This window comes from Rhipicephalus microplus, chromosome 7, assembly GCF_043290135.1.
Source record: "Rhipicephalus microplus isolate Deutch F79 chromosome 7, USDA_Rmic, whole genome shotgun sequence".
Lineage (NCBI taxonomy): Eukaryota > Metazoa > Arthropoda > Arachnida > Ixodida > Ixodidae > Rhipicephalus > Rhipicephalus microplus.
The window spans coordinates 68,929,182-68,947,576 of NC_134706.1; the positions used below are offsets into that span (position 1 = coordinate 68,929,182).

General features: G+C 45.2%; 1 protein-coding gene across 2 annotated transcripts in view; it reads right to left on the reverse strand.

Annotated features, from left to right (window-relative positions):
- Positions 1–5,845: 5,845 nt before the first annotated feature.
- drk (growth factor receptor-bound protein 2 drk) overlaps positions 5,846–18,395 on the reverse strand; it is a 33,167-nt gene continuing 20,617 nt past the window's right edge. Inside the window, exons 4-6 of one of the 2 annotated variants that reach the window (XM_037431207.2) lie at positions 12,545–12,682; positions 11,177–11,305; positions 5,846–6,448 (exon numbers count right to left, since the gene is read on the reverse strand). In XM_037431207.2, the coding sequence (XP_037287104.1) occupies positions 6,275–6,448; positions 11,177–11,305; positions 12,545–12,682 (441 nt within the window). In that variant the 3' untranslated portion in view covers positions 5,846–6,274. The remainder of the gene's footprint in view (positions 6,449–11,176; positions 11,306–12,544; positions 12,683–18,395) is intronic. The other variant, XM_037431208.2, reaches the window with a different exon arrangement.

The window sequence follows — 18,395 nt, forward strand, 5'->3', positions numbered from 1 at the left end:
AAAAAAAAGGTTTTATACAGGAAGAACAGCTCCTGAAAGTATCGCTACAACTCTGGGACAGTGCTGAGCAAACAAGTGCACGAAAGCACATAAAGCGAAACACGGCACATCTCACCTGTGCAGCTTAATAAAAGAATGCAAAAAAGAAAAAATAAAGCCTGCCTAGACAGTTCTTGAGTGCTCTTCTTCCAGTAAGGCTGCCGCCACTCAAGCACTCCACCAGTGTGTGTGTACAAAGGTTTTGCCGAAAGACGGACCAAAACCTGAACTGTGCACAACACTACTGGACGAGCAGTAGCAGTAGTAGTAGCAAAGGCAAGATTTGTTCCAGTAGGATTTCCTCGACAATGCTCCTTCGAGGGCTTGTAGAAATTCCCCCATGAAGCAAACATCAACTCGGAGCCAAAGGAAAGTAAGCTGGACAAATGCCAGCACAAAGTGTATCGACTTTGAAGCAGGGTGTTGTTCAGGATACAACATGCACACTGTGGCACAAAGACTGAAAGGTGGAAAGTGCACACACTTGCAGTACCAAAGAGCTCACTGCGATGACATCGAAAGCCCGCCAACGATCTGTGAGACTTCTCCCACTAACTCAAAGAGATTTAGAGTATGCAGAAAAGGTAAAAGAAAAAAAAGACAAAAGAGAGTGACAAAGAGGGGCCTGATACTGCTTGATGCAGCCATAATGAAAAGCACTCACTTAGGCGCAGTTCAACTAAAGCAAGGCAATCTACCTGCCGTGTCTCCACACCTCACTTCCGACCATAAAATGTAAGTGTGTGACCACAGAAGTGTTTCAATGTGAGACAAAAACGTGTGAATGCAAAAGGACAAAACACTGGAAGACTTTGCTAAATATGTGTGTATGTGAAAAGCAATACGGCTGCTGCCACAGACGGTATACCAAGACAAGTCGGGAAAACAAACACGCAACAGTGGCTCTAAGAAAAAGAGAGAAAAAAAAAAAAGAGAAGCCACCAAAAAAAAGTCTATTAGAGGCCCTCAATGTATGGGATGGCATCCCTGTACCTGGTGGCATGACAGGGTCGTTTACACATTCAAACAAAGTAAAATGAGCTATAGGTTGAAGGGTAGTGCATGCTGTTGAAATTCAGCATATAAGGCAGCAAATACTAAGCAAAGCACCATACCGTGTGCACATCCAAGTCCACATGTAATGTCATCAGAGAAGTTTGGTCATTTTGCCAGAATAAACATGCTGGCAATCTGCAGACAGGTTCCATTCCACCAGGCTACGTAGGACAGGAGAGTTTAATTCGCAGACATGCAACAGAGGAGACATCAATTTTTGTGCACAGGTAGCTGCGAACTATGTGATATACGCATGTTCACAATAAAAATGGCCTTCCTATTACATAGCTCCGAATTGAATGACATTACCTGCCTATACTGCTCGGTCACTGTTGTAATGAAAATCTGCCTGAGCACGATGGTGATTCAGTAAACTGGCTAGGCATACAAATGCAAGTCTAGGATATCACCGACGCACTACAGTTGGTGCAACACATATATTTTCAAAGTTTCAACTCGATCCACCAAGGAGGCGAATCAATGTGTAGATGTCATGGGCCGGAGCCGAGGACACGTGACTAAACTGTTGCCAACAATGCCCAGGAAAGACATCCAATAGCAGGCGATGAAAGAAAGACACTGTGAGCCTTGACACAAAAGCCAGTACTACTCGTGTTGAGAAATAAAAAACACGAAGCAAGAGCACTGACTACAGAAGTGTCTAGTAAAGATTATATGGATGTCATTAAAAATCCACAGTTATCCGTAATGCCATTACGGATAACTGACGATGTGCCTAGAGAAGTGCCTGGTGAAGAACATACTGGTTCCATAGCAAGTGCACATTCTGGCATACCTAAGCCACGGCAGATCAGCGACGAGAAATGTGCCTAATGAAATGCCTGGTGAATAATGAACGTATTCGATTACAAATGCACGTTTTGGCATTTGTATTGCCTGTATGATTCACTGATGACAGGCGTGCCTAGTGAAGTGCCTGGTAAATACAATATGGATGCCACCACAAATGCACGCTCCAGCATCGGTAAAGCCATTACAGATCACTGATGACAAACAAGCGTAGTGAAGAGCCTGGTGAAGAACATACAGATTCCATTACAAATGGATGTTCTGGCATCCATAATACCATTACGGACCAGGCAACAAATGTGCCTAGAAGTGCCTGTTAATGATCATATGAATGTGTTAGAAATGCACGTTCTGGCATCTACAACGCCATTACGGATTATTGATGACAAACATGCCTAGTGAAGAAAATATGTATTTCATCACACATGCACGCTATGGCATTCGTAAAGCTATTACAAACCACTGACGATAAAACGTGCCTGATGAAGGACATACGGATTCCATTACAAATGCATGTTTTGGCATCCATAATGCCATTACAGATCACTGATGATAAACGTGCCTAGTGAAGACCATAATGATGCTGCTATGATTGGAAGTTCTAGTGGTAGTAATAACTTTACGGATGCCAGAACCAAGCACCTCCTAAACAACATAAAGGTTGCCAGAACCACCAGAGGATGCCATAAAGAACTGAATCCCCCTTCGCTACTCGAGGCCCCGTACACTGCATGGACGATTTCGTAGCTCTTGCTTGAAGTCAAGCTCGAGAGACCTGCGAGACGGCCACTGTAGCCGGATGCAACATGCGAGCAAGGGGCACGAGACACGGAGGATGCGGGAGGGAGGGGGGGACGGCTGACTAGACGACACACTTTGCTGCGGCCGTTGTCTCGTGTCCCAAAAGAGTGCGAGAAGGGGTACAGAAGCCGCAGGACCACACAAACAAAGGTCAAATTGAGCGCCCATAGCAAAATAGTGGTGTCAAGATGGCGGTAAAGAAGCAAAGCAGACAAACTCTCTATGACAGTACATAAACATGAAACAGGCAGTGGCCCATGACAGTGCTTCCGTTGAACAGAAGAAGCGGTGCCTTATTATATTAGCCCATAATTGCAACACATCTGTATTTCCGTATTTGTGCTAAAAACAAAAATTGTTATAAGGAAGACACAAAGGGGGTGAGGAGATGGAAAGCATTGGCAGTATATATACATACAAACACACTCACACTATTCACTTGCATACTGCTGTCTTTAAACGAATGACAAAAAAAACAGAAAAAAAAAACGAATAGACTTCTAAAACAAACTTTGAACAAAAACGAAGAGAATAATAGTACAAGAGAAAGTAAGGTTCATCCCTGGCCCCACAAAAAAAAATAGAACAGGATGGGGTAGACGAGTAACGGCGAGGAACACTACAATCGCTCTATGTTCCACGATAACGAGACAGTGAGCTGTCATAGAGCAATGCAGCTGATAAGATAAAAGCAGAGATAGGCACAATCTGCATGGAGACCAGCAAGACTGTATGCCTCAGAGGGCTTTAAGCAGACCAGACAAAGCTGTTACAGGTTGCCAAACTGGGATCGAAATTTAAGCGTGCACACCATTACCGCAATGCACGAGCAACACCGCAGCAATGACACATCCGTTGCAGCCGCAACTAACGCGAACAGCAAGGTATAAAAAGAAGTGCAAGACATCTTCAACTTGTACACAAAGAGATCTGCAATGCTTTCCAAAAGCTCGCGGCACGGAGTCCTCGGACAACCCTCCGGTGTCAAAGCCGAACGGGGCGCAGAAGCTCTTTGTTCCTGCCACGTTCCTCCTCTACCACGTCTGGTCTACGCAGAATAAATCGTGCAACACGTGAACAGATGGCACCACCACAGCATTTTGCCGTACATTCGGCTAGCTTCAGATGCGGAATGAAGCAACGATTACACCACGTGTACAGGACAATTGCGGGTTGCCTACACACTCTAGTTCATACAAAGCAACGGACACAATATGCTCTTGTCAATTTGGCAAAGCAAGCACAATGCTGGCATCCGTAACACTGAGCTCAAAGGAAAGGCTTTCCCATACATTTTTCATATCAAAAGTATCATAACATTAGCAGCAGCTCAAAAGGGCGCAGTGTCAAGGTAGCCCTTTTCTGGTGGCCACTAAAAGAATACTTGACAGAGTTATGGACTAACCGGAAGTCTCCTGAAGGCAGGGTGTCTGGGCTTCCACAAACTTTCAAGCAGATGGCACACTTATATGCAAATCTGGAAGGATGATGGCTTATCAGATGCGAAACCAACCCGATGTTTCTTACCCCAAATGTTGCAACATGCACCGGATTGTCCTTTTCTCTATGCCACAGACAAAAGCTGCCTACTCGTAGAGAAGTATGGCCTATTCATGATTTGGCACAGTAGCTTGATGGGCTTATTTACTACTGCATGCTGTTGGGAGATGTGCCTCGGCAAATGAAGCAATGTGGAACTCAGAAAAGTTGCAGAATTGATAGCATTTTTCTAGAATGGACGATACTGACACCACACAATTTTTTGAGCAGATGAAAAACAAAAGTGCAACGATAAGCTGTCAGGATGTGGATTAACATAAAAAGAAAAAAGAAACATGGGCTGTGTAAACTGCACTTAACAGTGCTGGCAAAGTTGTGGCTCCTTCAGAGTTGCTCCTACCCTTACTTTATGAACCACAAAACAAACACTTACAATACCATGCTTCCACTTCACAACTGCTGCAATCCAACGGTTCCCGAAGTAGTAGAGCGTGTCCACAGATCCAGTTTACAGTTCACCCATGGTCGTTGCCTCATCATGGTTTGAAGTTCGCACTGTGCGTCATGCCAGGTTCTGGTGAATGCTGTGCAAGTAGAAAATGGTGCGCGAGACTCCCGTTCCACAACTTATTGACCCTGCCTCCTCAACAAAGAATGCGGAAAGCTCTGGGTGACCCCCCACTTTCCTCGCACCACTTAGCTACCCACAAGGCATACCTAGGCGATAAGCATTGCGGTCTTCACAGCCTTTCACGTTCTGCAGCCTCAACACGATAAGGCACCCGTGTCGCGCACTGCCCTGAGACATCACGCCTGTGACGGCAGATACCGAATCCATGTTCGTGGCTGAAAAGATGTTATTCAACCCTGGCGAATACTGAAAGAGGTAAACCTGTTCCTGTGAAATGTAATCGAGAACATTTCTGCTGTGACATACGCCGACGAAGCCCTGAATATGGCTACGCTGCTCCACCTGGCGCTGCTGTAACAGCACTGAGCGATATTAGCTAGCCGAGGAACCCGGTGGACATACTCTGTAAAGCACAGAATGCAACTACAGGAGTGCTAGCGTTTGTCTAACAGTTTTACACACATGCCTCCCTTTGGCGTAATAGTAGCCTCAAAATGCACCGAGCTTCCTCGCGAAGCCAAACTTGGAAGAGTCTCACGAGAGAAGAGACTAGATGACCAGTTGAGCCACACCAGCGACACTTGGTGTAAACCGGTGCTTTCCGAAGTTGCAATTCTCTTTCAGATAACAGCGATTGTGGCTGGCAACCTTTCGGTGTGGGGACAGCGACAAACACTAATGACCTCGGCTGCGCCTCCGCCATAGCTGCAGCGAATTTCACTGATCAATGTTATCAGGAGGAAGGCAGGGGGGATAACTGGCCTGATGTCAAATTCTCCTCAGTACAAAAAAAAAAAAAAGAGCACGACAAAACTAAATGGGGGACACACTACTGGTCCCAACAACTGTCCGGGGACACCCCTAGCATCTCCCCTCGTGCATTTGTGGCATACCCCCACTTGACGTGCTCTGTGAGCGACCTCAACTTGGGAGTCCACAAGCCTACCACTTTTCGATGCCGCATTGATTGAGAGTGGCCTGAGAAAAAGAGCACCTTGCACTGCTTGAAAAAAAAAAAAAAAAAGACATGGCAGGCTTGCTTAGTGGGCTCTTCGAGCTGCTTAGTCATAGCGTGACATAATCAAGACAAAAGAAGCACCCGATAACCAGCACTACACTTACACTTTCAAAGCAAAGTTATGTCTGAGGAAGTTCATCGCCAATTGTCACATGGTCATCCTTTGCAGTTTATGCTGTGTTACTGCAGCACCTATCTATGCTTCTTTGTTCAGACCATTGCTGCCACACGTGGACTGAAGCAATACAAAGAGCCCAGCCCGTTGGACTGGCATTGCTAGACAAAATTTCAGATCACCGCGCGGCGAGGAGAAAGCACCCTCTTCCTTCTCCCTACAGATGGGGTGGCCCGCGCCGTGGGACAAGACTGTGACAGCCGTAGTGGCCTTCGCCCGGCGTGGACTCGTCGGGGAGAGCACACTACGTGTGGTAGGGCACCACGTAAGTGGCCGGAAAGTACCCCCGGCGCGAGCCGATCTCGCCCTCCCACCAGTTGGCATCCGAGCGGTCGTGGACGTTGATGATGTCACCGCGACGAAACTCGAGCTCCCCGTTCTCCTGGGGCTGGAAGTCGTACATGGCTTGCACGAGGCACTGAGCAGAGTAAAGCAGAAAAAAGACAAGCCTAGTCAGACGTGGTTGCAATTTCTGTGATGTTTGATGATACAAGCAGGGACGTAGCCAGAAATTGTTTTTGCGTGTGCGTGCCTGTGATGGGGGGGGGGGGATGTGCTTTGGCCACCCATGATGTATGTTTGTGCATGTGTGCATAAATATATACCTATGAAAAATTAGAACCAGTCACGGGGGAAGCTTAAACCTATTCCCCTCCCCTCCTGAGTATCACAGGGGTTATAAGCATAAAGTATAGCATACCGGCAAAGCTCTCATAGAATCCCATGTATTGAGAACCATGCTGTTACGTCGCAACTGTGAGAACGTTCCTGGATGATGCGTTGCAACCTTCAATTTTCATGTTTAAAAGTACTGTATGCACGTTTCTGTCTTTCATATATTTTTGACTACTTTACATGGAAAAAGCCAGTGCCAAGTTTCACTTGTGGAAGGCCACACAATTGTGGTTTAGAGACCACACTGACTTGGCACTCTGTGGCCATTTTACTCTTTGTCATAATAATAATAATAATAATAATAATAATAATAATAATAATAATAATAATAATAATAATAATAATAATAATTAGTTTGCAGGGACTAAATGAAACAAACAAGAAAACAAAAATTTAAAGGGGCAGTTCACATAATAAATAAAAAATAAGGCTGAAAGCTGCAAGCACAACCTGGCAGCTAATAAGAAATGTGCACATATCTCCTTGGCTTGCAAGGCATAAGACCTTCATTAAAAAGAGGGGAAAAAAATGCTCTTATGATATCTACTACAGGCTGCCAATGTATGCCTTCTCCGATAACATTGCGGGAAACGTAGCTGGCACTTGATACTTGATAATCTGTGCCCTTCAACGCCTCAACGCCGATTACATAGGGGCTAACTCGTGCAAAACTCTCCCGCATTATCAAAGACACACAGACTATAATTCTGTAGTAAATCAGCATGCTCGCTGTATAATGGGTTACCTATGCAAAAAACAACAACAACAAAGGGCTAAGCCAAATGGTGCTCTAATAATAATGATAATAATGCTGCCATGATGAATATAGTGTTTTACAACATAAGTGCCAAGCAAGGCCAAAGAGCATTGACTGAAGGGGGGAGGTGTGTATCCAAGAAGCATTGACGTCACCTAAAAAAAAAAATCACGTAACATTTTTAGTAAGAGTTGCCTAAGTGAAGCGTAAGCATTGCGTTTTATTGTAGGTGGAAGCCACCCTTGGTATGCCGTTTTTGGGTGGCATTGGCATGGCTTCATTGCAATCACTTAGGTGTGTGCAATAGGGCAAGGTCTTGAATGCTGTCCCATGGCATACACATCCCATGACCACTGAAATAAGCGTTTGACATCAAAATCTCCCAAAGCTTGAATTTTTCTGGTGTGTACAGCTGTTCCGATAATGCAACACTCGCCTTCGGAGCGTGGAGACCTCGGTGTGAAACCAAGCCCCGGAGTGAACGCCCATTTGCTTTTACTTCTTTGCAGTGGTGATCGCCTTATGTGATAGAGAGATAAGACGGATGAATGGAAGGCCGGTTTTCTCACTGGGTCGGCATAGAAATACTCATCTGTCAAAAAGGAATGAAGGGGTTCTTAGCGTACCCATGTGAAGTCAGCATGGTGTTGCTGGTCCTTTGATTGTTCCATATGCAATGAGTTAAAGATGCCACAGGCCCCTCTCCGTAATGTGCCACTCAATCTTCGCTGCCCTAAATGTGTAGCCGTTTTTGTTCAAATAAATGGTAACGTAACAGTCGTGCAGAAACACGCGGCTGCTGTCTCCGCCAGCTTTAAGGAGGTGCTGGTCGGACAAAGACACAAGACAATGATGGCACCATCTTGAAATTCCCGTAATGTATTAGAACCCATCACTGCACGAAGACTGTGTGCACTACCCTATCTTCTGCAGTGCAGAGATCTCTAGGAGAAAGTTCAAAGAAGCCAGTGATGATCACGCCATGGCAAAGGACACTGTGTATGACTGGTTGCATTTCTCGTCCCAGCATAATCGCTTATCTCCCCAAAGACATTCATAAGGGAGGCCAGAAACCAATAAAGACGGTGACATCTTAAGAGGCACCACTGAAGGATTATCGTGCCATCAATCACATTGCTGTTGGTCATCCACCAAAGGCTTTCCAGATGCTTCATGTCATGGAGAAAAAGCGCCATGAAAGTTTGTTGCCAAGGTTCACAAGTACAACATCCTAGTGTGTGAGCTCTGAAGAGTTGATTACAGGAGCAGTGCATGGAATGACACAGTATTGACTAGCTTGAGCCTGAGAAAAAAGCCTTCTTAGGGCTACTGAATGGCTTGTAACTATTCCAGATGGCTCAGTGTCTATTCTTCGCTTGGCTTCATGGAAGTTCATGTGTTGAGAGAGAAGTGGTGCAGTGCCGTAAAAAAGCATGTGCTGCTTCGCTATAAACTGGCTCCACAAACCGTTGGTGACATCATTGCCTTAGTCACCCACAGAAGCACTGCAGGCTTCAAAGTGTATTTTGAGGCCAACTTGCCGAACTGAGAACTGGCTAACCTCCCTGACCTTCCTCTTTCAATCCTCCTCCACCTTGGCTTTGAGGGCTGACTATCTTCAGTGTTTGAATGCACAAAAGAAGTTCAGCACAAAGTCTATATTTAGCCACCTCAGTCAGAGACTAAACAACCCAATGTTTACTCATCGGCTCGACCCCAAAAACAAGCCGAAGGGAGTTCTGAAAACCCCTGTGGCCGCTCCTTCACTGCACAACTTTGCTGAATGTGTAGGCTTGACAACCAGGTTGAGAAGTGCAGATGTCCAAGACTAATTCATGCAAAGTCAACATGTGCAAGTGGGAGGCCACCAATAGTGCCTACATTTGTCTCATCATGAATGAAGGAAAAGCTTCAGATGTGCCACTGTTGAACGAAATTCAACTCTGCCAGCACCTTTAAACCTGCAGGTGCTTTGTCTTCTGGAATGGCCGCTGTAGTTTCTAAGTGCACATTGCTAGAATTGCCACAGGCCAGAGTGCCTATTACAGATAGGACTGCATGTGGAAAGGACCAGTCTTGAGGCCCTCACAAGCGAATGAACTGGAATTGAAGAAGTCATGTCATCATTCAGGTTGAGTAAATCCTCAATGGACTTCGACAAAGACTGGCAGTTGCCCTAATGCAAGATACAGCGCTGTGCTGTTGCTGTAATCATGCTGGCAGCATGCTATCTTCCAGGGCAATACCATTGGCAGAAAGATGACAAGTCTCTTTAGCAGTGGTTTCTTTCCTTGAATCAATAGCATGCTAAGAGTAATGACTGGGCGTGCTCTACAACACAATCAATGGCATGTCCATTCCAGGTCTCGTTAGGTCACAGTAGTGTCACAGAGACTAAAGAAAAGCGATACAAAACATCTGATCTCGGCTTTCAAAAATCAGGCCCACGAAGATCATCCCGTGTGCTGTACTTTTCAAAAGTGCCATGTTTATCATGACAGCTGTAGTCAAAGTAAAGGCAGAAAGACATTCAAACATGAAAAACAATTCAAAAGGTTGGTGTTCTTTCAGAAGCTATTTCCCATCTGCTAAGTCGAGTAGCTATATATCAGCAAGAAAATATGGTGGCGGTAGCTTCGCATGTTTGCTGATTCTAAATTAGCATCACCATATGCACGTCTGAAGCAGAGCACTTCTACAAATTTGTGACGTAGCTTGAAAAGCAGTTGTCAGCATATCCAAAATCTGCCAGAAGATTACCGACATGTGAGCGAAGAAAGGGCACTTCAGCAAGAGCTGCTTTTCGAAAGATGATAACTGTGACCTTAATGATGCTGCTTGGGTATTTTGAGGACCCTTTGCAATATTGAAAAAATGGGGGGCAAGTGTGCCAGACCTACTAATTTTCTTTCTGTCTACCACATTGTGCTATGCTTCCATTGAAATGTGTCCTCCCTCCATGCCAGGGACTGGACCTTTATCCACGTGCTTAACAGCGAAACACTTGGGTTACTATAGGCAGCAACAACCCACATGTGGGCTACATCGACACATGGCAATGTGAAATGACAACTCACTTTAACAACCTTGATAAAAGATCAAATTTTCGCATCACGAACAGCCGATTGCCAACAAGCCCCCAATAGAGATAGCATCAAATATTGGAAAACAGTGCATACAAATACACGTGACTGGCGTGTCTTCGACAGCTGCATTTTGTTGTGCCAGTGGGTGCACTTTTTTTTTTGTCAGTCACACATCGCCACCAACAACTGTGAGGCAATACAAGCTCCACTTAACGGGCTGCTAAGATTGAGTGGGTAATTACAACAACAGGTGCAGCTTAGAAGACTGAGGCCCTTCTCGGAATCTGGCCGAGCCCAGCAACCCTCAGCAACCTGAAGCTATGAGGCCAAGCAGCAGGGGAAAAGAAAGAAACACAGCACGCAAACATGGTGACACAACGGAATAGCTACGAGAAGCAGACAACACCTCAGTGCACGCTGCAGAGCTTTGCCAGGTCATTCAAAAGAGCATGTGGCCAAGACGAGTGTGAGGCAGACGAACAGTCACGTAGGTGACAGTCTTCCATCAGAAAGAAAAGTGGCCTTCTTGCGGAACAAACACAAGAGGAAGCGTCTTCGGCACCAGCCAAGCGTACAGCAAGCAGTTGTCCAGCAGCAGAAGTTGTCGGCTGGCGAGGCACAGAAATACCTGGCTCTTATCTTCCAGTACACCAGCTCCGACTTGAGCTGTCTGGCCGGCATTGTTTCCTGTCGGAACCTTGAGGGGAGTCAGTACATGCTGGTGCCTCGGCTGAGGTTGGACTCCGGGCGTGGTCTCCTGTGCGTGATGACCCGCATTTGGGGCGGGGGTCAGCACAGCCTGCTTCGCTGTGGGGCAATGACTCTTGATGCACGTGTACTATTATGCTAGAATGAAGCTGTTTTAGAGGGGCCCAGCAACACTTTTCAAACAAGGCCAAAAAACGGTGCCGATCTGCATAGTAGAGGCTCCTTAAAACATGCGAGCCAAATAGTGTAGTGCACCTTGTGGCCTGCAATTTGCAATTAATTTTTGAAGTTACACAGACATTCTTCCCTTTTCTCTTGATAAATGATATCCACAAACCCAAATGACTGCGTCATAAACCTGAAGTCCACAGCCATCCGGTGGTTTGAACATCGTGAACAGTGTAGTTATTGCGGCAGCCAATATGTGGCCGTGCACTCGCTTGCAGTTGAACTGAAAGTAAGCTGCCATGCTTTTGAAGGGAAAAAAAAAAACGACTGTGCTTAAGGTCACAACGTCCGTTGCCACCCCCCACCCCCTCCCAAGTCCACATTTGAGCGTGCTCGCTGGTACGAAAAGAGAAAGAAAAGGTGCCTAAAGTGCGCAACAAAGCTTTGTAGCTCTGCTCGTACTTCACCGATTGTACGTTTTAGCGGCAGTCAATTCGCGACACAATATACTCCTCTAATTTAGCCATTCAATGATTACTTGGAAAAGTGTTGAGGGTTTCTTTAGGACACAGAGCTAGCTCTCGTAGAATTTGCTCACAGAGTGACACTAAGCTGATGTGTTGCACAGCAGCATTGCCTTGTGTCTGGCTGAGCATTGATTTGTTAACCAGCTAAAGCATCAACTTTCTGGTTAAGCTTATGAAAAAAGTCATAGTTTCATTGTAGGCTAAATTCACTTTAGCCTTACCACAAATAAATGAATACTAAAATATACGCAATTTTCACGGTTTTACATGCTTAAAGAAATGTATGATTATGGGGCATGCTGAAGTCGAAGGCTCTAGATAATATCAACCATCTCAGGTTCTTTATAATGTGTCACTTGATGTTTTTTTAATGCTATTAAAATGTTTAAATGAAATGCTATTAGGGAGCATGAAAAGGTAATGTTGTGCCACCCGCCACTCTGACACATCTGTGCCATCTAGAGAAGCTCCCAGCTGTTTGAAACCCTTCATGATCATCAGGCAAAATGTGTGCACTGGTTAAGTGCTTCGGCCAAGTGGGTAACAAAAGTGGGTCGCAGTGACAGGTAAGCAATGCGTGCAATGCTCCTCACCTCTTCGGGGTGCATGTCGCGAAGCTTGATGTCCTGCGAGCGGCTGACGGAGGCCGAGCGATGGTACTCAACCAGCTCGTTAAGCGAAGCGAACTTCACTACCCACAAGAAGAACTTGCCCATCGTGTCTCGTAGGACCTGCATGTCGTAAGACACCTCGGTTCAGCAAAGGCAGTCACAATCTCCATGCATCACAGCAGCCGTTGCTTCATGAATGGATGTTACAAATTACACCACTGAAAAAAGAGGATACCATGGCCAACCATACGATTCTCATCTGCACATGCATGAGAGATGTGCACAAGTGGAACACCTGAAACCACAAGTTCAATAATAATTATTGGTGTTTCCGCTCCAAACTATGATTACATTATTAAGGACAGTGTAGACTCAGCTGCAGATTTTGACAATCTGGTGTTCTGGAAAGGGCCCATGAACCACCCAGAGGTTGAAATTCAGTTGTGGTGGGGAAATTGTGCACGAGTTCACAACAAACACGGAGCCTTGAGAATTTTTCGAAACGGTGAAGTAATGGCAGAGTTAGACGAGTTTGATTATCGAAACTGCAACGATCACTCTTTTTGCTCTCTCCTGCGCTCCCTTTCGCTGGTATACTCTCCCAAGCCGCTTAGCCCTCTCGCTGAGTGCCCCTCCCATGTCCTTTCCAATCTCATGTGGCATACGTCATCATTGACAGACTGCGTCAAACACCATCTACATCCGGTATCCGCGACTACGCCTGTCAACTCAACCAGTTCCGTTGCAGCTGCATGCTTGTTGGCAAACTGTGGCTGCTGTACTCGTGCCAGTATGGACCCTGCGTTGTGCGCATGCCTTCAAAGGATCGCCAACGCGATGGACCTGTATGGGGTCACACCATGCGCAGTACGCATTGCACACATGCGGGCAATACGACAAACAACAAGCAAGGCGGACAGCTGCTAGCAGACTGACCGAAAGTCGTAGGTTTTTGCTCAACCAATCACAGAATATTTGGCTTGACACGTCAGAGATAGGGAACGGCGCGTCACGCGGAGGCCCGAAAGGCCCGGAAAGAAGGAGGGATTGTTTTCTGAAATTCGTGGTGCGCCGTCAGCTTGTAGCTGTGCCACGTGTAATGATGATGATGTGTGGCGACTTATGGCGCAAGGACCAATTGATGGCCAAAGAGCGGCATTTCAATGACTAGAGTTGGACAATGATATGTTGCGTGGCTGTATAGGGGCCTTAAAATTCCTCGCTATAATGCGGGTAAAACAAAAGCATTATAATCATGACAGTGGCGTGATATGGATAGTAAAAATTGGTGACAAATGGTTTTGATAATAAAAACATGTGTAAAAATATTCTGCGCTAGCACAAGTGACTCATCAGTGCCCTTGCGTCCAAGGGCTGCAAGGCAAGTGCTTTTAATGTAGTCACTGCAGCAGCAACCTCTCTTGAGAGGTCGCGCTACGCATTGCCTGGGTATATGACATGATAAAAGCGAACATCTCTTAAAAAGCTAGCACCGATTTGTGAGTGAACAGTGGTTCCTTACCAACGAACATTGCAGGGTGTAAACGTATATGTTGTCGGTAGGGTAATGAAAAATGTTTTCTTAGAGAGTCTAATTGTTTGCACTGAATTTAATGTGAAGAACTGTTAGTGCTTCACCACATCTGTCACACAATGGTGGATCGCCACCGGACAAAAGATATATGAGTGTATCGTGTATGTGTGTCCTATCCTGAGCCTCGTTAGTGTTACCTCTGTACGACGTGATTTTGATACTGGTGGCCAATGGACAAGGTGTGGCTTGATAACGTGTAGTTTGTTTTGTATGTGTCTATCCCACTTGCTCTGCCAGTAGTCCCTGAGCTTTCATTTGAGAGACGGCTTAAGATCAAGGGCCGGGATTGATATAGGTGTAGTGGCGGTGCTTTCGTGGACGAATGCAGCAAGCTGATCCGCCATCACGTTGCCTTGAATCTCACGGTGCCCTGGCACCCAGCACACTACAACATGTTGGTTGAGTGTGTAGAGTGTGCATAAAATGGAGTAAAGTGAGACAAGGCCAGGGTTTTTTTGTGTTTTGAGATTGTGCAGAGCCGTTACCACACCGAGAGAGTCTGTATAAATTACTGCTTTTTGTATTTGTAATTGTTTGATGTGTTTAGCTGCCACAAGTATCGCGTAAGCTTCCGCTGTGAAGATACTTGTGCCTGGATGTAAAGGGCCAACCTCCGAAAAGCAAGGGCCAACAGCAGCGTAGGACACAGAGGAGTTAGACTTAGAGGCATCTGTAAAGAACTCAGGACGTGTGTATTTGTGTTGAAGTTCCAGGAAGTATGTTCGGATATGGGCAATAGGCGCATGTTTTGTAACTTCTAGGAAAGACACATTGCAGTCTATAGTCTGCCACTGCCACGGTGGCGGGTATGCTACAGGAGCCATTAAACTGTGTTCAAGTGACACTCCAGTTTTCTCAGCTAGACCCTTCAGGCGAACTGAGAAGGGCTGACTCATCGAAGGCCTGTTTTGAAACAAAATGGAGCTCGACAAATCATTAATAGTAGAGTACGAGGGGTGCTTCTTGTCTGCTTTTACCTTAAGGAAATATACAAAGGACATGTAAGTTCTTTGCAGATGAAGCGACCACTCATTTGACTCAATGTAAAGGCTTTCTACAGGGCTGGTGCGAAAGGCATACGTAAAAAGGCGGATGCCCAAATGGTGCACAAGATCCAGCATCTTCAAAGCACTTCGAGTCGCAGACTGATAAACAACGGCCCCATAATCTAAGCGTGTGCAAATGAGGCTCCTATACAAATTTATGAGACATTGCCTGTCGCTACCCCCCGTAGTACGTGACAACACTTTCAGAACACTCATGGCTTTTATACATTTTGTTTTTAGATACTTAATTTGCGGTATGAAGGTTAGCTTGTGGTCAAAAATTAGGCCTAAAAATTTATGCTCGGCATTACCAGATAGACTTTAACCATTCTATTGAGTGTCAGGTTCTGAGTGTATACCTCTCTTTCGGGAGAACAAGACACGTGCTTTTTTGTGGATTCAGTCGGAATCCATTTTCTTCTGCCCATTTGGAGACCTTGTTCAAACCTAGCTGAACCTGGCGTTCACACATTGCCAGGTTGCATGACTTAAAAAAGCTGGACGTCAGCGAATATGTACTTCGCGATTATAAGGTTGCCCTTTATGTTCAGAAAATTATAGGCACTAGCTTTCTCCTCTCCTCCACTCTATTTACAATACCATCGCGAAACACTAGACACGCATCGAATGGCAATTTTAACTTACCTACAAGCTATAACTTATATGGAAAACGCTTATTGGAATTTTATGGGACTAAAATTTGGAACCAACTACCCTTAGAAGTTAAAGTGGCAGGAAATTTTAAGCACAGTGTGAAATTATTTTGCTTGCAGCATCAAGACATATAAATAGGTGTTTTTTTTCTCACTTTCTCCTGTGCTAATTAGTGCTTTTACCCAGTCACTTATTATATATGACGATGATGAATGAAACAAACTATATTTGGGTATGTTGTGAAAATGCACATATGTACACGCGCTTATGTATGTAGTATGTATGTGCATATGTGAATAGTTATATGTATAAATAATTGTGTATATATGTGTTTATTGCTAAATATGCTCTGCTAAGCTGCTTTTATGTACTCCGATATGGACCGATCACTAGCCAATGTAGGCTAACGGTCCAGATGACTTGAAGCCAAGCTGGACGTCATCGACATATGTGGAATAGAACATGTTGCGGGGGATGGACAGGTGCAAGGAATTCATTTTGATAATAAAAAGTGTACAACTAAGTACACCGCCTTGCGGTACTCCCGTTTCTTGAACAAATGTTTGGGAGAGAACACTTCCCACACGCACACAGAATGTCTGATTGGACAAGTAACTCTCGATTATGGAAAGCATTCTACCGCGCACACCCAGGTGAGACAAGTCTCTTAATATGCCAAAACGCCATGTTGTGTCGTAAGCCTTCTCGATATCGAGAAACACACAGAGGAAGTATTGTTTGTGGACGAAAGCGTCTCGGATCTGTGCCTCGATACGCACCAGATGGTCGGTGGTGGATCTACCCTCTCGAAACCCACATTGTGTTTCAAGGAAATATAAAAGTCGGCGGTTTATCATTTTTTCAAAAAGTTTACCAAGGCAGCTGGCTAATGCAATTGGCCTATAACTTAAAACTGAGGAAGGGTCCTTGCCCTGTTTCAAAATAGGGATAACAATGGCCTCTTTCCAGGAAGCAGGGATGGTGCCAGAAAGCCAGATAGCATAGTATAGGGAGAGTAAAGTTTTTCGCGTTTCGAGCGGCAGGTTTTTCAACATTTCATACATGACATGGTCGTGGCCTGGGGCAGAATTACTGCAGGAGTTTAGTGAATTACTGCAGGAGTTTAGCTAAGTTGAAAGGTTGGTTGTATGCCTCGTATTTTGTACACTTGTATTCCAGTTTGTGCTTTTCTATTTTTGCTTTATATCTTTGAAAAGCTTCAGTATAGTGTGACGAGCTAGACACCTGTTCGAAGTGTGCACCGAGGAAGTTCGCCTGATCTTCCAGGCTGTCACCCTGTGTGTTTAAGAGTGGAAGTGAATGCACTTGTCTTCCTGCTACTCTACCAACCATGTTCCAGACTTCATCCTCTTGGGTATATGAATTAATCCCCAATGAAAACTTGTGCCAGCTTTTTCTTCTGGCCTGCCGATGCGTTCTCCTGGCCTGAGACTTCATTTTCTTAAATGTGTCAAGATTTTCGGCTGTCGGTAAGTTCCGAAGCAATCTCCATGCTTTGTTTTGCTGCTTGCGCGCATTTCGGCACACTTAGTTCCACCATGGCACACGTCGTTTTCCAGGGTGTCCATTCGTTTGTGGTATGCTTTTTGTTGCTGCATCAATCAGAGACGCTGTAAAATAGTCGACAGCCACATCAATGCTTAAAGTGAATATGTCGCGCCAATTTAAATGAGTGATGGTATAAAACTGTTCCCAGTTGGCTTTGCTTAATAGCCATTTCGGAACCTGGGGCGGGCATTCAGTTGATGTAGGTGTGCTCAAAACTACTGGAAAATGGTCACTTCCGTAGGGATTAGTGATGACTTTCCAGTGAAGTAGATGCACAAGCGATGGAGATACTATGCTTAGGTCTATTGAGGAATAGGTATTGTTAGCGAGGTTATAATAGGTTGGTTCTTTTCGATTCAGGAGACACGCGCTTGAAGAGAGAAGAAACTGTTCAATCAGTCGACCTCGGGTGTCACAACGAGAGTCGCCCCATAGCCTGTTATGTGCATTAAAGTCCCCTAGAACAAGATAGGGTTCAGGAAGTCTATCTATCAAGGACTGGAATTCATGTTTGTGTAGTTGAAAATGTGGAGGCATGTATATAGAGCAAATGGTGGCGAGTTTGCTTAGAAGCACCACTCAAACAGCCACTGCCTCAAGAGACGTTTGGAGTTTTAAGTGTTTACATGCTAAACCTTGCTTAACTATAACAGCTACACCTCCAGATGATGCCACGGCATCATCGTGGTCCTTTCGGAAAATAATGTAACTGCATAGAAAGTTGGTGTGTTTAGATTTTAAGTGTGTTTCCTGTACACACAGCACTTTTGATAAGTGAATGTGTAGAAGTTCTCGGACATTGTCGAGGTTTGTGAGAAGGCCTCTGACATTCCATTGTACAATCTGCGTTTCCATATTTGATGGAAAGTGGTGCTGTGTGTACGGAAATGAAGTGGCTGTTCAAGTGGGAAGTTGTAACTTAGGTAGCAGGGCCGTCGTCGGGCCCTGTTATTGGTTTCTTGGTTTTTTT